General features: G+C 25.8%; 1 protein-coding gene across 2 annotated transcripts; it reads right to left on the bottom strand.

The window, feature by feature from the left end:
• Nucleotides 1–1,647: 1,647 nt before the first annotated feature.
• LOC122848549 (tubby-related protein 4) lies at nucleotides 1,648–24,129 on the bottom strand. Of its 2 annotated transcripts, XM_044146693.1 has the most exons (13): nucleotides 23,405–24,129; nucleotides 16,829–16,996; nucleotides 9,491–9,673; nucleotides 8,800–8,907; nucleotides 8,420–8,585; nucleotides 7,748–8,016; nucleotides 7,196–7,284; nucleotides 6,946–7,080; nucleotides 6,086–6,720; nucleotides 4,035–6,007; nucleotides 3,619–3,786; nucleotides 1,834–1,984; nucleotides 1,648–1,683 (listed from the first exon to the last, which is right to left on the bottom strand). In XM_044146693.1, the coding sequence occupies exons 1-12, from the start codon at nucleotides 23,498–23,500 to the stop codon at nucleotides 1,868–1,870; spliced, it is 4,107 nt and encodes a 1,368-aa protein (XP_044002628.1). In that variant the 5' UTR covers nucleotides 23,501–24,129; the 3' UTR covers nucleotides 1,648–1,683; nucleotides 1,834–1,867. The 2 variants fall into 2 exon arrangements, with proteins under 2 accessions (XP_044002628.1, XP_044002629.1); XM_044146694.1 differs by having other exon boundaries at nucleotides 1,648–1,984.
• Nucleotides 24,130–24,805: the final 676 nt, after the last annotated feature.

Genomic DNA, 24,805 nt, shown 5'->3' with positions numbered 1-24,805 from the left:
CATACCAAACACACATGGTGCGAATCGCGACAGTCGATAAAATAGAATATTAGCTTACCGATGAAAAGTCGCGGAATTTTTTTGAATTTAATTTGTGCAGAAAATAAAAAAATAATTGTAATATATTTGTAAAACAACTGGAAAAATATTTAAAAAATATATATATATTTTTTTTTATAAAACCACAACAATTAACAAGCATTAAAAGTATTTTTTTTTTTTCCAATAAAATCTTTTTGAAAAATTCAATAAGTATTGACGAAATAACTTTTATTTAATTTTTTTTTTTTATGAAAACATTTTTATTTTAATCAGTGAATAAACAGGTTTTGAATAAATTCCTAATACTGATGTCACCTGAAGCATAATTAAATTGCACATAATTTTTTTTTTTTTTATTTGAACAATTTCGACGGATAACAACGATACAAATTATTATTCATTTTTAGATCGAACAAAAAAATAATTAATTGATTGTTGAAATAGACCATGATTTAATTATAATTTTATTATATTTTTTGGTCACGTCAAAACAACATCAAACAGGAATCATATAATTTACATAATAAATCATATAGGCAATAGAGAATTTTTTAAATTTTATATTCTCAATAATTAAGGATTTTTTTTATCTATCTATAAACGTTTTTTTTTTTTTTTAATATTAATTGTATATAACGCACAGAATTATCAACATTAATTTCGTTATTTTCGATTGATTATAATTAATTACTTTTTTTCTTTTTAATAGTATCCAACAATTCGTTGATTTGGAGCTTTATATTTTTTGTTTTTTTTCAAATTCGATTACAGCTGTGATAAAATTAAAATATATTTGCATTTTAGAATTGCTAAATCATTTGTGTATATAATGATTGTAATCTAACGCTCCAATAACAAATATTTCATGGCACAAAAACTTTCAAATGTATATATTTTCATGTTTTGAATTTATTGTTTACATTGCACTTTTCAAATTTAAACACTTGTCGTTGGATAACAGCTAAAAGCTGTGTAATTATTTATTTACGTGCTTGCTATATAAAATGGTATTTTAATTTCTAAAATTCGTTTTACAAACAGGCCGAGTTGATTAACTAATAACGCTTCATATTGATCGAACAAGAGCGAGACAAATATTAATTTTTTTTTATTAAAATTATCTATTTATAAAAAAATTCCCCATGCATAACCAGCAAAGTAAACTTTGACTAGAATAAATTTTGATAATATACATAAATAAATTAAAATGACTAGTATAACATTTAACAGCTTTTTTTTTTTTCAGTCACTCATTTTCTTTCAACGTTGTTAAATAAACTATACAAAAAGAAAAAAAAAATGCTTTTTTTTTATATATATAATACAAAAACAGAAGAATTATATTAATAAATAAATAATTATTTTAAGTAAAAGTTGACTAGTATCGCAAAGGTGAAAATTGAAAAATCAACATAATAATTGGACGGTAACACGATCAAAGAATTTTTATTTCTCTCGAGAACCACAATATCCAATTCGATTATGAATTGATGTTGTTGTTGCTGTTGATGATGATGATGAGGATGAGGATGTTGTTGGTGTTATAACATCCCATTTTTTTTTTGTCTAGATTAAGTACGTTTTTTTGTTTTTTTTTTTCTTTTCAATCACGAATATTCATATTCAAGATTTCTAACGGATCTGTAACATAAATTAAAAGTATTTAATTTTTGTTTTGACAATGATGTATTGGTTTAATAAAAAAGCAAGGGAGATAATAAAAATAATTATTAAAATTTTAATTAAATTGAATTGGACGAAAACGTCATTGATTGATAACGAATTTCGTACGTATCGTAAATGCGGTACTCGAGAGGATTGATGGTTACTTGAGCCGTTGCGTGACGTTTGCTAGGGCAACGGCAAATGCTTGAAGGGCACTGAAAGGATACTGAAAGTCCAGAGTATATGCATTTCCATCGATTCTTCCAAACTGCATGACCTGAATTCCAAAAATATATATTTAATTTAGAAAATCAATTTATACAAAATTTTTTACGAATTTTCTCCGAATCGACTTGGGTGGAGAAACGTTCGGAAATATTTCTCCGCGATAAAAATACGCGGAGAAACATGTGAAAAAAATAATTTTACCGCGGAGAAATTCTTCCGAAATCAACGACGAGGAGAAAATTATTCCACTCATGTCTCCGCATGGGTCAATTTGGGAGAAATTCAAAGTAATCGCGGAGAAATTTGGAGTAATCACGGAGAAATTCGGAAAAATACGGAGAAATATTTTCACCAGGGTTGTCATAAAATAATTCTGATTTCAAATAACAATTAAAAAATAAAAATAAGAAATTTAAAAACAACTCTAATAAAAATATAACGAATGATGGTGGTCCTGATAGTATTATCATGCTTTGAGTATACACCACCACTGAGCAAATGGTACACCAAGAACTGTGATCAATGTATACTCAAAGCATCATAATACTATCAGGACCACCATCATTATTTTTATCATTTATGGGGTTATCTAGCTATTAACTGTGATGCCTATATAATTTCAGCAAGATGGCAGAGCATGTTCAAATCAATTGCTTCGCCTGTGGTGCTCCACATGGAGTATACTGTCTACATTGCAAGCAACCATTAAGGTATGATGAAGTATGTCACACCTGTGGTGATATACCACAGAACAGGTGTTATCGATGCAACGTTCAAACTCTAAATGCTCATCTTAATGCATTCGTTGATCAAATAATTCAAGAACATGGACATATTTTTTTTCCGGTGGAAAATGAAATAATGCAAGCAGATTCAGCTGTTCTGTGGGCGGTGCCAGAACCACATGTTGTTCCACATGTTGTTCCACATGTTGTTCCACATGACGTTTATGAAATGATTGGTGATGGAAATGCTGGAGAATTTCCAGCAAATCCAATATATGATCGAGCTATTATTTTTGCTGTACCAGCACCAGCAGTTGCTGTTGCTGTTTATCGTAATGCTGATGATATTATTGGTGACCTACTTGACCAGATCATCCCTCGAATCGATGGATACATACCAGCACCAATACCAAGACAACATGGTGAAGATGATGGTGGTGGAGGAGTGAATGACAATGCTGTTGCAGGTATAACAATTTAAGTAGTACAAACCATTTCTCGGGTGGGTTTTGCACCGTTCAAGATGTACCAACATGCCGTATATGTGGTTATTGTGTTAATAATTCACAAAATAAATGTTCCAACTGCAAGACTCAACGTTAATTTTTTTTTTTTTTTTTTGATCATGTTCAATCATATCCCTGGTGAAAATATTTCTCACAATTTTTCTGAATTTCTCCGCGATTACTCCGAATTTCTCCCCAATTGATCCATGCGGAGAAATGAGTGGAAAAATTTTCTCCTCGTCGTTGATTTAAGAAGAATTTCTCCGCGGTAAAATTATTTTTTTCACATGTTTCTCCGCGTGTGTTTTTTTTCGCGGAGAAATATTTCCGAACGTTCCCTTACCCAAGTTGATTCGGAGAAACGACGAAAAAATATATATTTAATTTAGAAAATCAATTTATACAAAGTTTTTTATAAACAAAAAAAACCTAAAATAACAAAAATAACCCACCTGTTTACCACGATATTCAATTTGAAAATTTTTAGCACTCTCTTGAGTAACACGACCACCAAAATCAAGTTGATATACTTGACTTGATTCATTCCACATTGGTGCTTTGTTGTGCATAACAAGCTCTTCAGCTTTATTTCCCGTCAATCCTCCAGCTTTTTGTTTGAGCTTGAAAAATGAAAAAAAAAACATTCAAATAAATAGAGGCATCTCTGGCAAGTACTATTATATTCTATAGCCACATCCAAAAATAGCTAAACAATAAAATAATAGTCATAATAATTATTATTATTAAAGTATACTATTATAAAAAATTGTTCTACTTATTTTTATCAAGGCCATATAATAGCACAAAAATAATAATATCCAGTGAAAGAAAAAATAAATAAATAAAAAAGAAATATATCTATTCTTACCTTTTGACGAAGTTGAGCTTTTTGGAATGTTTCCAAATTTCTATAACTTTTTGATGATTCATCTTGAGCTTGTATTTCATCATCTGAACTTTCACCTCGACTTTTACGTGTACGTCTACTTAATAATGGACTTGACAATAGCCTTCTTCTAATTGGTGATGCTGATGCTGGTCTTTTACCTTTTTTTGATGGTGCTGGACTACTTGGTGAACTTGCTGGACTACTTCTTGGTAATCTAGTACCACTTGGTCTTGGTGATGGTGGTGGTAAACTATGACAATCATCAAAATCACGTAATCTTGCTGCAAGACCATCTAATGATGATGACAATGAACCACTTGATTTTGCCTCACAAGAATTATCATCAATACGTAATTTATTTGAATTATTATTATTTATTTCTTCTAATTCATCACGTATTATATTTAATGTTACATTTTTATTATCATTATTATTTAATAATGAAAAATTTTCACATATATCATTTGTACATCCACTTGCTTCTTCAATATGTTCAGATAATTTTGGCTTTAATACAATATTTTCACAACTTGGAAACATATCACTTGAATCTAAACTTTTTGATTTACCACATGTACGTAATTTTGGCTTTGAATTATCTTGTAAATCATTATCATGTGGATTTTGTTTATGTTGTTGTTGATGTTGTTGTTCTTGTTGTTGTTGATGATCATGTTGTTGTTTATTTTTTTTTCTTTTTTTAGTTTTTCTTGATACAAGAACAAGACGTTTATTTGGTGCTTCTTTTCTTAACATTTTTAATGCAACATCACATGGTACCATTTGAGCATCAACTAAATCTAAATATCCAACACTACAACTACGTACCATTGGATCAAGTGATGAATATAATGGTCCAATACTAGCAACAGTTGGTGTTCTATGTACACTACATATTTGTCCATTAAATTCAATATCATTTTTAATAAATTCTTCATCAATAAATCTAAGTTCTTCATTTTTACATGGTGATACACCAACTTGATTAGTATGATTACCACTTGATTTACCACAACAACCAGTTGTTTTACCCTCTTTTTCTTTTCTTTTATGTGAACATTGTGAATTACCACATGATGTTACAAAATTTGTATTTGGATATGATGACGATGATGATGATGTTGGTGAATTTGATTCATTTGTTGTTGTATGAAAATTTTTCGTTAAATTTAATGATGTTAAATTTGTTCCATAACAACTTGTTTTATTATTATTTTTTGTATTAATATAATTTGTATTACTATTTTGTACACCAGTTGAATTATTATTATTAATATAAACTTGTTGTGATTGTGTATTGTTACTATTATTATTACTATTATTATTATTATTATTACTATTATTATGATTATTTGTTATAATTGAATTTTGTCCATTTTGCATTGATGTTTGTATAATATTTGTTTGACATGATGGTATATTATTAATTTTATCATCATTATTATTAATTTTATTATTTTCAAATTCTTTACGTATTGTTTGTTGATCAGCAAGTGCTGTTTTAACTCTTTGTATATTAGTTGAATAATCATTTGTTTGATTTGATGTTGCAATAAGTGTTTGAGTTGGTGCAACAGCATTTTTAGGTGATTGTAATGCTGGCACATCACAACAACGTGGTGCATTGTGTCTTTGTGATCTGTATGTTGTACTTGATGTTGCACGTATACTTTCACAAAAATCAATAATACCCTGACGATCAACATATGGAAAATCTTCTTCATAATTATCAGTATGTACAACTGCCGTTGCTATTGAATTTTCATTACCAATAAATTGATTTGATATTTGTGATTTTGGTCTATTTGTATTTAGACGAGCATTACGAGGTGTCATTGGTGCTATTGGTGGTGGTTGTACATCTTGAGTTGATCTTGATGCTCCCTGGGGCTCTTGAAATATTTCTTCTTCATCTTCAGAAAATAAATTTGGATTGAAACTAGGATCTGGACCTGTTAAATATAAATACAAATAAAATCATTATTATCAATCATCAATTATTTATTGATTGATTATTTTTATATATATACCTGCTGGAAGATCATCTCGTAATTCTGTCATGACAAGTGTCATTTGTCTTGGTTGTAAATGTAACAATGACGTTCTATAAGTAACTTGGCCTAAATTTGCTGGTACTGAATCAGTTAAACCATGAATTTTAAATTTTGTTCCCCATATATTTGAAGTAACTTCAACTAATTTTGCATGTTCTGGTAGTGTATCAACATATGTTAAATCATTATCATCTGATGTTTTTTCACCACGTCTTTTACGATGTCTTCTTCGATGTTTTGGTGAATCAGCTAAATCAGTTGTATCTTTATCTGTATCAGAGCCATCACTGTATTTATAAACTTGTGGCTCCGAATGATATTTACGTGTATCTGAACGTGATGTATCATTGAATGATAAATATTGTGATATTGAATCATTAGCCAAATTAATATCTTGTGCTTGTGGATCAAATATTACAAATTCAGGACGTATTTTACTTGTTCTACGACCTTTTAAAAGTGGCACCAAGCCACCAAGATATTCAAGATACAAAGTATAACATGGTGCTGGTTCACCAGCATGTCTTAACATTGTACAATATAGTCTACCACCTCCTGGTGGTGGCCTCGACACAAACTTTCTTAAATCTGTTGGCTCAGGCACGCACGACCTATTTTTTTTTTATAGATATAAAAGATTACGTGTTAAAAAACATATTATTAAATTTTTTTTTTCTTTTATATTTTAACTTTTTTACTTTGAGATGATATTAATAAAATTTAATACTTGAATTGCTAAGATTTTTCATTTTCAATAAGAAAAAATAAATAAAAGACAAAAATTTCGTATAAAAATAAATTGAATTACAAAAATTCTTAAATTAATTTGACCTTACTTTATTGTATTGGCAAAAAGTGCTCCAACTAGAGATTTTAGCCTTGGTGGCAGGGGAAGTTGTTCAACACCAGATTCATGAGTTAAAGAAGAACGTACTGACAGCCTTGATAACAGCTGCAATGATCCAATTCGTCTAAACAAAAAAAAACCACAAAGTTTTTAGTTTAAAAAGTTTATTTATTTATTTTTAAAATTACTTTTGAAATGATAAAAGTTTTGTATAATAATTAAAATTCAATAGTCCTCACCTGGAGACCCAGGCAGCATGAACACGAGCCCCAGTTGCAATAAACAAACGTCTGTCATTGTGACCCCACGTTAATGCCGAAATACGACACTGAAATAAACCAAAAATCAATTGTTCAATTTTTTTTTACTTTTATCTACATTAATAATTTATATATTCTATGCAAATTGAATGATAAAAAAAATGATCTAGTTAAATTTTAGTAATTTGTCTTGTTTTTTACTCGAAATATTATATTCTATTTTTTCATCATTTGAGCTTCATTAAATACAAAAAAAAAGAACAAAAAAATCCTCCAGTTGATAAAGATTAATGGACTATGAAAATGATAAATGAATTTATTTTTTTTTTCCCAATATATTTATATAAAATATAAAAAAATATTAATAATGATTTTATGAATTATTTAAAAAGTTTAAAAATATCTATCAATATTGCTTTATGTCATTTAATTAGGTCAAATTTTAAATGTCATTAAAAACTTGAGATATTGAATAAAAAAAAAGAAACAAATTATAAAAAAATTTATAATTAAAAAGAAAAATGAAATTACCTGAGTATATGGAAGTTCAGTTCTGTAAATAAGTGTTCCAGTATCTGAATAAAATTTAATACGATTTTTATATTCACAAGTATTTCCATTGGTGCTATTGATTTCTTTGCTTCCGGCAATTGCAAGTAATTTTCTTGAATTACTCCATTCAGCATATAACGGTGCTCTTAGACCAGTCTTAATTGTTATTGGTGAAATATCATCGTATGACCTTAGCATGACAATATGGCCATTTGTCAAACACACAGCCAAAATATAATTTTGTTCATCTATTAAATTTAATAATTCAATTACTCAATTAAAAAACAATTAAGCAGCTTTATTTTATTTTTCTTTTGAATTTTTTATCGTTAATGATTACTGAGCTTTTGATGAGATATTCTATTATCAAATTTTTTATCAATATAAAATCAGTTTTTTAAAGCACCGATAAAATATTCATATTTTTATTAAATTATAAATCGATTGTATTATGCTGACATTTAACCAATGACCTCAGCATTATTATTTGTTTTAAATTTAAAAATAAAATATCACCACAAAATATTTAGCACTCTTTTTAAAATTTAATTTATCAAAGTTTATTGTTTTATTTATTTATTCTGTCTGGTCAACAGAAGGATAGCTCATATATTATTAACGTGATAATAAAAATAATGTATAAACTTTTACCTTGGTGAGTTTGATCGGTCGAGACATCATCATCACCCTCTTCCATCTTAAATTTTTCGGCACTCCAAGCCATTGACGTGACACCAGCAGATAACTGTACCTCTGAGACCATAGCACCATGAACATCCATGACAATTAATTGACCAGTTGTCGTACCAAAATAAACCTGTATAATAATTTTTTTATTTTTATTATTTATTAATTAGACAGACAATTAAAGGGAGATAAAATTTTGCTACTTGAATTCTCAGAAAATCATCAGATTATTTTAATTGATCAAGAGAATTAAAAATAATTGATTACTTTAATTGATGATGTGATAAAAAAATAGTTAATTTATAAAAATAATGGTGTTGTGTAAAAAAAATTATTGAAAATACCTGTTGATCATCTGGTGTCCATATTCCGCAAGTTATCTTTGCTTGATCATTCAACATTGATGACCAGTATCTTTGTCCACCAACACTTCCCACAAGAACAAACCCATCCTTTGAATAAAAAAAATCAATAATAAATATAGTGAAATAAAGACTGTCAAAGTAGTAATAAAATATTTATTTTTCTGGATTTATGTGTAAAGAACTCAACACTAAAAAAAAATTGCTAAATAAAAAAATACTTTTGGCAATGAACACTGCCAAGGATTTGCATTCAAACTTATTATTATACTACATTAATTTAAATGATAAATATTAAATTATTTAAATTTATTTATTTAAATTAAAAAATAAATAAATTAGAAAACTTTGAATTTACTTTTGATAACACAAGCAAGGGGCTATTCATGGTCAGATTTAGTGGCACCATTTAACAAAAAACGTTTCGGTTAAAAATTTAAAATACGGATAACATTGAAGGGGATTTTGCGTTTGTTGTTATAAATAAATAAATTAAAAATTAGAAAAATATGCCCGTTCCATCGGTTGTACCTCAAACACAAGTGTTATAATATTGATATAATCATTATTTTTCTGTTAGTCAGGTCAAAGTCATTTAACAATTTAAAAAAAAGTAAACAAATGTGTTGACATTATGAAAAGAAATAAAGGAAAAAAAATCTTGAAAATTTACCCGATAACATATCAATGCCATACGTCCATCATGAGACCAAGAAAAGTGCGTGACTGGTATATTACGATCGTTTATTAATTCAATGCTCCACCTTCCTTCATATTTGATCCACACGAATATTACTCCCGACCTGTCACATGAGGCCAATTTTTGATATGGCTCATTCCATTTGACAAGAACGACCTGAAAATATACAAAAAAAAATTGTTATATACAAATTTAAAAAATACAAAAATAAATTGATTAAAAAAAAAAGTTATTTATTAACAAAAAAAAATAAAAACGATTGATTTTTAATAGTGACCATTTATTGTAAAAAATTAATTGAAAAAATTTAAAACAAATTACAATAAACTCGTTAAAATTAAAGTTTTATTATTAAAAAGAAAAAAAAATTTGATTTTGAAAAGTTTTGACAGATATTGCATGTCAAAAGTAGGTATTCTATTTTCATCTATATTGCGACCTCGATATGCAAAGTCACTGGGAGTTTATATTTCATTGGATCGATCAGTAATGCCAATGAATAATCCTTCATAATATCACCCACAAATATCTAGATAAATTTTCATTTAAATAAATAAAAAAAAAACAAGGTATAAATAATAATAAAAAAAAATAAATTGTTAATATATATATTTTCATGTAAAAAGTAAATTTTATATAAAAATAAATTAAGTAAGTTGGTTCACGTGACCACTCTGTTATCCACTGACATGTTCTACTTGGATTTATAAACTCCAGTGGTTTTATGTTCACCTAAATCAAAGAGTCATGTATACATAAATGCAGCCACAATACATCTAAGCTAAAAGGTGAAGTTTGTATATAATGTGATCCTTAAACAAAAAAAAAAAAAATTGACACTCTCGACAAACCTCACCTACCAACAACATGTACAAACTTTGTACATAAACTTTTCTAATATATCATAGAAAATTACATGCGAAGATTAAAACGATTACATTGAGTATTATGTTTATCTAAATCTCTCTCTAATCAACTAAGGATCAACCTAGATACACTAAAAAAAAAGATAAAAATAAAAGTCACAACTTGAAAGCACAGCTTAGTTGTTATTTTTTTTTTTCAACACTGTCATCAAAATAAATTAGAAATAAATTTGTCAAAGTTTCGGATGATAAAGTTTTAAGACAAATTGATCAACTCAAGATGGGTCATTGTCCTGTCATCAGCCCAGACAATTGATGTGAAACCATGAAAGTAATCATTTTTCTTAAGGTTCAGTAGTTATATTGATCGAGTACAAATCTATTTATAGATTTTTTTTTTTTTTTCTCTAATGTCGTTTATATATAGGGTCGAGGTGAACAATATTTTTTTAATTATTTTTTCCTTGATTTTAATGATTGTTGTCTGTGAATTAACTGGTGCAAAAGAAATTTTATTAATATTTAAATTTTCTAAATCTTTTTTTTAAAAAAAAACAGCTTGAAGCAAGTTGGCCTTAAAAATGAGCAAACAAAGTCGTAAAAATTAATTTAATTTAGTGGAGAAAAATAAAAATTTAATTATATAATAGAAAGTTGATGACAAATATAAAATAAAAATTGTCATTGAATTTTTATTGATAGTAATTAATAATTTTATAGACAAACAAACAAGTTGAATTTATATAATAGTAATATATTGATTTGATTTGTCAAGGGCTTGAGTATAATACAAACAGTTTGACTATATTTCATCGAATCTTTAAATAGAAAAAAAAAAATCAATCAAATACAATATTGTATTTCATTAGAAACTTGTCGTGTTATTTTTTTTTCTCAACAATTATTTTAGCTTTTCTTCTAGTCTTTCTTTGAAAGCTCTATTTATTTATTTTATTTTCTTTTTGTCAGCAGATTAACTTTGTCTGCATATAATAAAATTTATCCGACGACTTTTGAGTTCAGTGTCTTGGAAAATGGTTGTGCATATTTTTAAGTCAAGATGTCTGAGTGTATGTGATAGCTGTAAATGTGCGTATATATATACTGCATAAGAAAAATGACACTGGGGGTTGATAAATACAAAACTAGAGGGTGTAAGAACCACAGTCCAGCTAGTTGAGAACCCTCCTATAAAACAGCATTGCGTGTGCCAGATCGATAACTTCTCTGTAGCTCTATATCCACGACACCCTTATACATACACCCATTTTTACTTTTTAAAATTATATATTACGTGTATTATCATGACTTTTTTTTGACTTAAATTTTTCAAATAATAATATTTATTTAAATGCAAAATACACTTTAATGTTGATCATATAAAATGATAAAATAGATAAATATTTGTTAAATTGGATCATTTTATATATCAAATAAATTTTACGCCCATCTAAACTCAATTGTATATTGGGGTTGAATAGCTAATCTAAAGAAAAAAATAAAAAAAAAAAAGGCTAAAATACACCTCTGGGAATAACTGACAACCTATTGAACCTATTGATAAAAACTGAGGTATTCAATCGTTAGCTTATACAGTGAAAATCGCTTGAGCTTTTGTTGAAAATATTATTGGTTAATAAAAATATTGATGTGCACAAGTTTATACTATAAAAATAAATAATAAAAATAAATTAAAAAAATTCATTTATGACACTGGGAGATCAGGGATGCACTTTATATACTTTGATCAAGTTTATAAAAAGTACTTTTAAATTTATGATATTTAAATTAAACGATAATATATACATGTAATTTCAACAGATGTTGGATATATAAGCTTTAAGCTTTTTTATATTCGTCGTATTTTATTATTAATTTTTTTTCGTATTATTTATTTTACTGAAAAGATTTTTATTTTTCTATTTACAAAGTTTTTTTTTTTTTGGATATATTTTTATGGTGGTTAGAGATTTGGACATTTCTGTTTTCATTGCAAGGGGAAAGTCGAGGAAAACGTTGAAAATCCTGGATAAAGAAAGAAGAGTTGAATCTTGGGGTGGTTTGTGAGGGTAAAATGTGATTTTGCTTTTGTAACATTTACCCTGTCGAAAGAAAATAAAATATATATATAAAAAAAAGTATTTTTCGTGAGAATTTGACGCAATAAAATGAAGATATAGAAGTAGACGTTGAGTATTAGTAAATCTGCTGGGATTTTAATCCTTAGTTATTGATATCTAAGAGTCAACTTAATCCCAGACACTGTATATTGTGTCAATGTCATGATTTTATTGCCTATTAATTTTATTTACCAACTGACATGTTTATAATATGACTAAATATCATTTAAAAAAATAGAAAATATAATCAATTTTAAACAAGTTAAATTACAAATATAAAAGAAATTATTTTAATTAAAAAAATCATATGTATATGCTAAAGCTATAATAAAAGTTTAAAAAATTATTTTTCAAGTACTTTGTACAGCTATGAATAGAAATGAGGTGTTTTGTCTGCTGCCATACAATTTTTTTTTATTTTTTCATTTTTTTATTTTAATATTCTTTGAGAAAAAAATTATTTTAAATGAATGTAGCTGTCAATTATTTTTTTAAATTATCCAGTGTATTATTTGGACAATAAAAATGATTATTTTTATTTATCAATTTGAAGAATTAATTTTTTATATAAACTAGACGAAATAAATCAATCAGCTAGTAGTAAAATAAGTAGAAATAATACGTCATTGTCAGACCGATTTGAGAAGGGGATTGAGCTTGCAATATCTATTGTATAACATAATTTGATTGGCCAATTTTAGGAGCATGAAAAAAATAAAATTATTGACCTTTCTGGAAGCAAAAAAATTTCATGCAATTTGTTCTACTTTTATTAAACCAGATAAATTTCAATCAAGCACTTGAAAAAATATTTTAAAATATTAAATCGGTGAGATGACAAATTTTTTTGTTTAATTTTTTTTTTTTTTTTGGCTATATTCCAAGTTTGTGAGTAACTCAACTCTCAAGTTTAGGATGAAATTATATTAAAATTTTCAGTGTCATTTTTGTTCAATCACAACCTTCACATTGACACCAATTACATAAGATTATACCATGAAGACTCATCCCTTCACAGTCACCCAAAAATAAAAGGTAAATATAAATCACAAAATAATAATATTATTCTCTACACTGGTACCAAAGAAAAAAAAAATTAGCTTTATATTTTTTACAAAGCTTTTTAGATTAACCAAGGGAATTTTTCTCTTGTATGTCTCAAAAGTTTTAGCTGATGGTGAGGCAAAGTTCCCCTTCGAGGTTTTTACCCTTGTTGATTTTTTTTTTTTTTTTTTTCACGTGTCAGGGCTTGAAGATGAGAACAAAAACATAAAAAAAAATAAATAAATATGTTCTTGGTTGTACGTGATAAGTGTGATGGAACATGTAGTCAGGCATATTTTCAAACACCATGAAGATTCATGAGAAAAATTGTTCAACAAATTTTTTCAACATGTTACATTGTTTGAGTACAGGCAAAATGAGATGGAAAGTATACTCAGATAAATATTTGAAAGGGTTAAAAGTATTTGACTTTTCCTTTCATTTTTTTTGTTTTTTTTTTTCGTCTAGGTGTGGACAAAAATTTTGTATCTTTTCAGGCGAATACATGCATCAACTTCACATAGGTTATTGTCGTTCATGGACTGTAAAGTTAGACAGTGACATTTTGATACGACCATCATTTAACGAAAAAAAAAAAATTACCTCTAAAAAGTTAGCACACCACAATGGGCACAAACTAATATAGTTAGAACAAAAATTTTATGCTTTTTTCGTGTTATATTTTTGTGTGGAACTTTCGATTTTTGTGCTTTTATATATTTTTTTTTGAATAATGTTGTGCTGCCTTAATATTAAGTTAACACAACTTTTTTAATAATTAACTTATTCCAATGAACTCTTGACCAAAATTATGTGCTTTTTATGTGTTTTCATTCTACGTTTGAATTAATTTTTTATTCCAATCACTTTTAATTTAAATAATTTTTTTTTGAATAATGTTGTGCCAGCTTAATATTAAGTTAACACAACTTTTTTAATAATCAACTTATTCCAATGAACTTTTGACCAAAATTATGTGCTTTTTATGTGTTTTAATTCTACATTAAAATTTTTTTTTTATTTTAATTACTTTTTATTTGAATAATTTTTTTTTTTTCTAAATACATTAATATCATTATATTATTATTTCGAAAAATTCTATACTTATCAAGTAGTTTTATCCTATTCTAATAAAATAAATGTTGAATTTTTAATTATATTGAATTATAAAAACACATAAAAAGCACATAATTTTGGTCGACCAAAAAAAAAACAGCCATTTTTACAGATGATATAATTGGAAAACAAAAAGCCCAGAGCTTTTTTTGATACTACTTGTTGGTTTTGTAAATTTTTTTCTATATATTTTTCACTTTAAAGTTTTTTTTCAGTAATAGATGATAACGTCTGATTAAATTTTTCACTCTCACTCAGAATTTATATATATTTCTTCACATTTCAAAAGAATTTATTATTATTATTTATTTTTTCGACGACCTGTGGTGATTTAAGACTCGTGCGCCAGAATTTAATATTACCCCAGAGATCGCCAGGAGGTCAGGGTTGGCTCTTGGTAAATTCATGGTTAATTTTATTATAAATATTATTTTGTCTGTGTAATAAAATAAATTTCAACAGTCATGAAATAATAATAATTGGCAAAAATAAAAGGTCAAATACATAATTTCAAGTTGAAAAATTCCTCATGTATTCACGAGATAAATATATATATTTTTTTCATTAAAAAAATATTAACCAGACGTCGAAAATTAACAACACGTGAACTCATTAGTAATATATATATACTAAAAGTAAAAAATAATAAAAATAATAATAAATGATAATGAAAAAAATAATGAGAATGTGCAAGAAAGTAGAATTTTATGTATTCAAAAGTGTTTTCCTTTTTTTATTATTTTCAACCCTTTTTTTGATTATATGACGGTAGGCTGATAATGATGATGATGACGTAAATTTTTTTTAACAATTGAAATAAATGAGACTTTGTTGATTTAGTACAATTTTAGTACAATGATTTTGTTTTACATGACTGACTTGTTATACGAGTTAATTATTGAACGACGCGTGTTTACGCTTAAATAAATTTTTAAAAAGTTTTTTTCATAATTTTCATTTTTCCTATATGTATACTTGCATGCTGCAGTATTTTTACATTTTTTTTTTTTTGCTATGTATAGCTTGAAGTGTGGTTTACCTCACTCTAATTGACGAGTCTCAAAAGCCGTACGGATAAATCGATCCTTCGGGTACGTAAAACAGAAATAATATAAAAATAAAAATAAATGAAATGAGGGAAAAAAAGCATATGAGAAAGAATAAATAAAAAAAATATATACAAAGTATAAAAAAAAAGGGAAAATCGATGCACCTGTATGCCTAGAGCTTTTCAAAATTCTCTCGACCCTTTCATCGTCGTGTGCCAGAGGCGTACAATTTGTTGGGTTTTATGTATATAATAGAATCCAACAAAAACTCACGTCGAAAATGAGGGTTGTGGATAAAAAAAAATACAAAGTTGTGTAAATTCTTGATAAATCTCGATATTCAACGGATGAGATAACAAAAAAGGATGGAGTTTATATATGGGCGTAACTTTAACATTGATTGTATTAAACTTCCGCTTTGAAATTATTAGAATCAAGTTAAGAATAAATTGATCAGTTAATTTAATTCAAATAAATTAAAACAAATAATAATAAATATTAATTTTTAAAAGATTAATTTTTTTACCGGAAATTAACAACTACTTTTTAGATATAATATATTTTTCAAGATATTTTTTTGCTTGCTGTATCTGTAGATGTCTTTCAATCTTCAAACTGTACATCGAAAAAAAAAATATAAAAAATCAATTTCCATCAATTTCACTACCTTGGAATTTCTATTCATTGAATTCACTTTAATATAGTATTTCTGATAAAAAAAAAATATATATATATTTGCATAAAATTGAAATGAAATCTAGCTGACTAGTCTGGCTTTCCATGAGCCTCGAGTGAGTACTATATATTCAACTTTTTTTTTCATTTAATTAATTTTTTCAAGTTATAAAATTGTTGAAAAAGAAAATATAAAAAAGTTATGATAAATCATGTTACATTTTTATTTTTCAATTTTGCTAAATTAGAATTTATTGTTGTGTATATATTTTTATTTCAAATATAAATAAATACTTGTTTATTTTTATTAGATGAAATTTTTCAAATCATGATTTGAATGTAAATTTAATAAATTTATGGTAGTGATAGAATTTTTTTTAGAATTGAATAGCATTATCAGCATTATTTCAATGTTAAACATTGACTTAAAATAAATCTCACCTGACTCTGATGTCCTCGTAAATTGTAGTTGGCTCTTAGTGGTGCCTCAGTTGCTCTGGTCCTGCAATGGGATGAAGTAAAGGTCACCCCAACAAGACCCCGGGCATTTCCAGTTGCCAACCACCCTTCCTGATAATAATTTGTGCGATTCAACTTCCATCCTTCGTCCTGTCAAATAGAAAGGAATAATTCACAAATTATAAATTATAAAATACTCGTTATTCTTTGATTCTGCTAGTCTAATTTATATCTTTTTTTATTTTATTTTATTTTTTCATCTCAACATTTGTATATGATACAAATTAAATCTTTAAAAAAAGAAATAAATTAATTATTGCACACAATCTTTATCTCCTTCAGACTTTATCTAACTTAAAAAAAATTTAGAAAATATATTTAATAATAAACTTATTTTTATACTTTTTAATTATGATTTTTTTATATAATATTTTTTGTCATGGTCCAAAGGGAGCATATAGATTTCCTTGAATTTTATCTGAAAGACCTATCTTGTATACGTTTGTCAATGGTTAACTCCTCATACTCCTCGTACTCAGAACAATAACACAAATACTTAGTCAGGGTACATTGAATACTGTCTGCAAGCTCAAAATTCAACGGAAACCAAAGGAGTATATATATACGTCAATGGCTATTGTTGATTAAACTTTTAAAGTATGTGATGCTTGATATTGTCAGAATAATAAAAAAAAAAATCATAAAAGCATTTAGCCTGAATACAAAAGAACCAGGAAAAAAAAACCAAGTTCATGGAAAATATATATAGTCTAGAAGTAAAACTTGCTGTGACTTTTCTCTCCATTTTTTTTTTTTTTTTTATATACTCAATATTCTTGCCCTCTTTATATTTAATTGCTTGAATTTTTTTTTTTTTATTTGTTATTTGTATTGAATGATCCAGTTTATATGATCCAGATAAATTGTTTGTTGAATTAATTTTTGGTATAGGTTTATGGAGGTGTTGTATTGGATAGCTAAGAAAAAAATATTCCTAAGCTAGGGTAAAGCTTTTACGTTTGTTCTTTAGTCCCTCTCTTGATTATCAGATTGAGTATATAACTTTTCATTTCACAACATTGCTGTTATTGATCGTAATTTAACGCCCATATTTACACCACGAGTGAATTTTATATTTATATATATTATTTTATCATTTTATATTTAGTATACATCATGAAAAACATTAATCTTTTCACTCCCTAATTTTTTTAAGTAACGAAAAGAACATTAACATTAATTTTTTTTATGTTTCAAAATGTATTTTAGATAAAAGAAAGTAATTAGATTTTTTAAAAATTTATTATATAAATAATTTGATTGATTAAATTTTTATCTTTTTTCTATTAGTTTTATCAAGAATATATTAATTAAAAATTTTTAACAACGTTTATCATAAGCTTGGTAAAAAAAATAAAAAAATAAAAAAGCTGCTATGTAATTAGGGGTAGAAAAAAACATAGAAAAAAACTACCCTTATCTTTTTCCATAAAGTTAGATTTTAGTTAACTTGATTTATAACACTTTTAAAAAAAAAAAAATAATATTTAATTTTTGTTATTTCTAATTCCAATACGATCATGCTTCTCTGGTCTTTCAGCCTAAATTCACAAACAATTAATAGCTCTTCTGTCTCGTTGGGCTTTTTCTCTAGTACTGTTACATTTTTAAAATTTTTTTTCATCGTTATTTTTTCGTCTGTTTTTGGTTGCGGAGTTAATTATACCCTCATTGATTTGTGGTAATATCAGAATTTTATTCATTTTCTTTTTTGCTTTTATTGCTGTGATAGAAAAAATTAATTAATCTGCATTGTGTGTCGTCACAAGTATTTTTTTTTTTTCCTTCAAGAAGAAGATAATAAAAAAATATTTATTGTGCCAGAAAAAAAAAAAATTAAACTGTCTGGAAATTTTTCATTATATATTGTTTTTTTTTTTTTTGTCTTTTTTATATCAAAAGAATTCCCTTGTGATATACTAAAAGCACGAGGTGGGTTTTGACCATCACTATGTATGTATTAAATGGCTCTCTAATGGCTCGGGCGACCTAAAATTGTTTGGCAATTTCATGCTGTTGAATATCGAGTTTCTCTAACAACATTTAACAATGGTAAAATGCGAGCTAACACGAAAAAAAAAAATCATGTTTTTATTTTATAAATTTTGATTTATACGACCATTCTTACTAACATTATCAAACTCATTTCCTTTTGTTTCTATTAATATGATAATATCAATAGTTTTTTATTTTAATTTAATTTTTTTTTTACCCCAAGAAGCTTTTAACCAATATAGACAAATTTAATTTACACTAATGTTGTCTGACATTTTCTCCATTTTTTTTACCCCTTTTTCTTCTATTATTGTTTCAACTTTTTTTTTATCTTTGTTTTTTTTTTGTTTCTTTTCTTAATCTTGGAAAGTAACACAAGTCAGTTTGGCAGATTGTAAAAGATGAAAAAAAATCGAATGAAAAATAAAAAAAATATTGAATATGGATGAGAAAATAGACACGTTCTGTATATATTTAATCAAACCAAGTCAACAGACTAATCAACGTTATGAAGCAATAAAATATTTGAGTTATAATGATAAAATATTTTTATGTTTTTTATGATCATATGGTACCTTGAAATACAACAAATTTTTATTATCACACAAACACATATTGAAAAAGGGAAAAAAAAAAAAAACGATAAAATTATATTTCATCTACATGGAATAATATCAACAACAAATCATGTTTAACATTTTTTTTTTCTCCCCTAATCATAAGTTTTTTATATATAAAAATAAAATAATAATAAGTTTTCAATTGTGTTGAAAAAGAAAAGCTTTAAGCTTTAATAAGAAAAATTTTTTAAAAGTAAATCGTCTTACAGTCACTGTCAGTCTTTGGATTTCGGATCAAACGTTGTATAACAAAATCCCCATGAATGCTTTAAACATTGTTATTATCTATCGATATTTTTATCATGGAAGAAAAGAAAAGAAGAAAAAAAAACACCCTGAAATATGAAAGGCTGAAGAGGACATCATCAGTTGTTAGGGTATAAATGTTTAACAGATAAAAAATAAAAAAATAAAAAAATGTACATAGGGTGAATTGATGATGGTGAAAAGACGTAGAAATAGAAAAGCAAAGATACAAGTACTTTTGAATTGTAAGGCCTGTTCAAGGTAGCTTTTAGAAGAAGACTATACTTCCGTTTTCAACACACTCAAGAGGTACCATCCACTCAACAAAACTGAGACAAGCCCTGTATGAACAATAGACTTTGGATATATAGTCTGACATCAGCAACAATGCATGATGAAAAAAAAAAACAAAAAAAAAGACATCGAAACTACTTGATGTCTGTCATTCAAATTATAAAGATATATTACCTCGAATATTTTGTTAATTACATGATTGTTTAAATAGAAAATTCTCCTGCAAAAACGGATAGGTAGATATTTAAAAAAAAAATCAAGCAAATAGAGAAAGGTTTCAATTATTCTCAAAAAAATTTCAGCATGGTCCGAGCATTATTTAATGTTTAAAAAAAATTAAAAACTATTTGAAAAAAAATATATATGCATACATATTTCATCACATAAATTTAAAAAAAATATTCAAGTTTATTTATTATTCAATAAAATGAAGCACATAAAATGCTGAATAAAGCAAAACTTCAATTTTATCATTGGTTGATAATAAACATTGACATGTTAAGTAACCACTTGAAAAAAAAAAAAAAATAATAATAAATAATAAACAGTTTTTTCTTCTATAAATATATATATTTGAATAAATAAATAATATGATAATTAAAAACTAGGACAAACATCTTTAAAGATATAAAATATGAATAAATTTATAAAGAAAAAAATAAATAAAATTATAATGTTTATTTTTAATGAAATAATACAAGTATTTTCTTTCAAATTAAAAATAAAGTTTATTCATTATAATTTTAAATTCAAAAGAAAAAAAATTCATATTATTTTATTATATAATTTATTTGTTTATAAATTGTATTTTAAATAAAAGAATAATATATTCATTTTGAATTTATAAGCATTTAATATTTATAATTAAATATAAAAAATGTATAATAATTTGCTCGAAGTAATTGGCATCGTATAAATTATTCAATAATGTCTAAAAGTAGGAAATGAAACTGCTACTTTTCCAATTTTCAAGTATCATGCCTGAGGACATTCTCAATGATGGGGACCATCAGTGAAGTCTTTCAAGTATATATATTTATGAAGAAATATCTACCCTTCTATGTATGTCCCATCAGCATATAATTATGAAATAACTCGGAAATTTATATGTACATACAGGGGAAAATAAAAATAAAAAAGATAGCGAGCAAGAGAATAAGAGAGAGGGTTGATGATGATAGTGCTTCTTTTACTGTAAGAAATATTTCAATGAAAAAGGATATGAACAAACAATGTATATATATAAATACATATTGTACTTGTTTTATACAATGAACAAAGTGTTTTAAAAGAAAGAAAAAAAAATATATATATATGATTATGATGATGGTTGGAAAAACATACACATTGTGCTTGGAAGTTTCATTGAAGTAGTGTAGTTAAATTGGGGTTGTTTCGTGACTACTATATACTACTCCAGGCACTTTCCACAAAAATATATTTTTCAGTATTTGATCACCCTTATATACACCAAAAATACTAAACCTTTTTTATTATTATTTAAAAATAATATATATATTTATCAAAACTCAAGACATTTTTATTATTTTATATTTGAAATTGTTTGATGAGACAAACCATTCATTTACTTTTTTTTTTATTTTTAATAAAAAGCTTCGGGCTTTTTAATCAAACAAAAAGATTGTTTGTTATATTAAAAAAAAAATTATAAGAGAATAATTGATAATTGTTTGCCTAATAAAAATAAAAAGGTAAAATTAATTAAAATAAAAATCATTGAGTCACGTGTGTGAGTTTTGTAAAATATGGCTTTAAAAAAAGTACAGTATTGAGTGTTACAAATGTGGTAAATCTCAGCTGATTAGCAACATTGCTGTGACACATACAAATATGCATATAATTTTGGTATATGTGCAGTTGACTGAGTTGAGGGATGTATCATTGAATGAAGGGTGAATTTCGTTTCGAGTGAAGCTCGATAATGGTCCAACTGGTTCATCCCCTCATTTAATTTCTATACATCTTCAAAATGCAAATTAACAATATATGTATTTATTTTATTAGATAAACAATTACATATACTAAATATTTTAATGATGATAATTTAAATATAGATTTTATTTTTTTTTAAAGACTAATAAGTCATGAGGATATGACTACTGAAGACCCATAGTTGAAAAGCATTTAACGACAGGAAATAATGAAATTTTCATAATCGAATTTTGTTGCTCTGACACTGAAAGTCAAATGGAATGTCAAATGGGTGTGGTTATTCGATTATTTTTCTCCCTTGGACTATTGACATTCTTGTGATAAAATCAAATAATTTTTTGGTATTCATTTTTATTTTTAACATACAATTTTATTTTTTATGATGTAAAAAACCAAAAAAATTTTTTAAAATATTTTTTATTACTCAATTTGTGTTTTTTTTTTTTTTTAAATAACATTTTTACTTGAAAAATTAAATTAATGATCAAAATTTACAAATTAGTCTCTGCAATATTTAAATGTAAATAATTTTATTCAAGTTTGTCCTATATTTTTTTTTTCACTGTATTAATTACCCTTGATAATGACCTTTATTAATAGAAAAAAAAAAAAAATGATGTCAATGTCTTGGTAGTTATTTTGTTGCATAATTTGTGGTCAAGTTTAAGAAATGCCAAGAAAATGCAATGTACAAAAATAGTTATTGCTGACAACTTGTAATGTGAAATATTCAAAATATACATTTACAATAATTTTGAATAAAATAAAACAATTGTCATCAACTGGAGATAGTGTTGGATTTTTTATTTTTATGGGTGGTGAGCGAGAAAGGGGGTGGTGGTACTGTTATCAGAAAGGAAAATTCTAGTTGATTTCTGTAGCTTTCTATTTTTCTCTGTTCTTATCAGTCTTCTAGTATTATCACGTCATTTCCTAGTTTTATTATTTTTATCATTTTTTATATTCTGATAAAAATATTTAAAAGATATTTAAAATATTTTAAAATACCCTTTTGTTGTTTTCGATTATTTACAATATTTTTTTTCTAAATTTTACTCTCTAGAAATGTTTTTGCTATAATAAATATAATAAAATTCTCTAATTACTCCAATATAATTTTTTAAATGTTAATTATTGCATTAATAATTATTTTTAAAAATAAAATTTTATACAGAAAATTTAGATTATTATATTTTTTAAATTTAGGTCAAATTAGATAATAGAAAAAGAAAATTATCAATTAATTATTGTTATTGGAGTAATTTTTGAATTTTTTGTAAATGAATAAATTTTAATTAGTAGAATTATGCAAATGTTATTTTTGTTAATGACTAAATATTAGTGTAAAATTATTTAGTTATTTCATTATATAAAATTATGATTTAATTACCTCGGGCAATTCATCAGGCACTTTGCCCATCCAACTGAGAGACAATATATTCGAGTCACATTTAGCATTGCTGGTTGTTTCAAAATGCAAATGCATATTTATTAACACACAATAAATATCATAAATGATATTTTAAATATAATGTCAAATTTTTAACACTAAACATTCAAACTATTGTCAATCAAATTGACATGTCATTTTTAAAAAACACTTATTCTCTTTTTTTTTTTAGTTTTCATATAAAAGCCATCATGTTTTTCATGAAAACAAATTTTAAAAAAAAAACTTCAACACTTAACTACTATATTATTGATATTTATATGTCACAATCGAACAATTGAGTTTTTAATTTTCAAAAATCGAATAATTAAAATATCTTTAACAATTGTTTGAACGATTTTAATGTTTTTTTTTTTGAGCAATAAAAATTAAAAAATATGATTGTTTTGTTAAAAATCGTTGATTTAATTATTTACCAATATCTTAAACATTTTGTCTAGCTATTGATAAATATATTTGTTTTTCTAATTCGTTAAAAACAATATTATAATTTCACATGAAATATTGTCGCACAAAAAAAAAATGATTACACTGACTTGATACTTGATTAACTTGAATTTTTATAATTTTATAAATACAAAATAAAAGCTCATAGAGATGAACTTCCAGCGCAGTTGATTTTAGCACTGCAAGCTCTCGACTCTCGAGCTTGGCAGAATCTGTCGACTACTATTCACAACTACAATTACAATTTTTTTATACAGAAATACTGTTTAACACATGTATATGAGGCAAACATCGCAGTCGCATAATAACACACACAAAATGTTATGAGAAAGAGAGAGCGAGAGAGCGAGTGGGTGGTGTCAGTGGTTGATCTGCACGAGGGAATATCCTGGGTATATATTTGTGTGTACTTGTATGCGTTGTTGTCGTCGTTTTCCCCGGTTAAAACGCGCCACATTTATTTGCCCTGGGCCAGGATGTATTGATTATGACTTTTGGAATTACACTGCGAACTCTTACGGTTATTTTTTTTACTAATAAAAGTTCTTAATTATTAATAATTTAATAAACAATAATATAATATTTGAAAAATCCTCTTGAATAAATATCTCATTAATCTTCTTTAATTAACATTTTAGAAAAATATTTATAGCTCTTTTAATTTTCATTGAAAAAATAAAATTGATCTATATTTTATTTTTTTTCTATGATGTATAAATTTTAAAATAAGTACACGATTGTTTTATTTTTAATAATTAAATTTATCAATAAGAAATAAGATAGGTTTAATTAATTAATATTTTCTTTAGATGAAGACAATATTTATATAGATCGAGAGATATTTACAGATATTTAAAAAGTCATAACATCGAGTGACGTTACCGGCGTGAGAGA

Source organism: Aphidius gifuensis, linkage group LG2 (assembly GCF_014905175.1).
Source record: "Aphidius gifuensis isolate YNYX2018 linkage group LG2, ASM1490517v1, whole genome shotgun sequence".
Lineage (NCBI taxonomy): Eukaryota > Metazoa > Arthropoda > Insecta > Hymenoptera > Braconidae > Aphidius > Aphidius gifuensis.
Note: the sequence above shows the minus strand (reverse complement) of the source record. Positions and strands in the feature narration are given on the sequence as shown.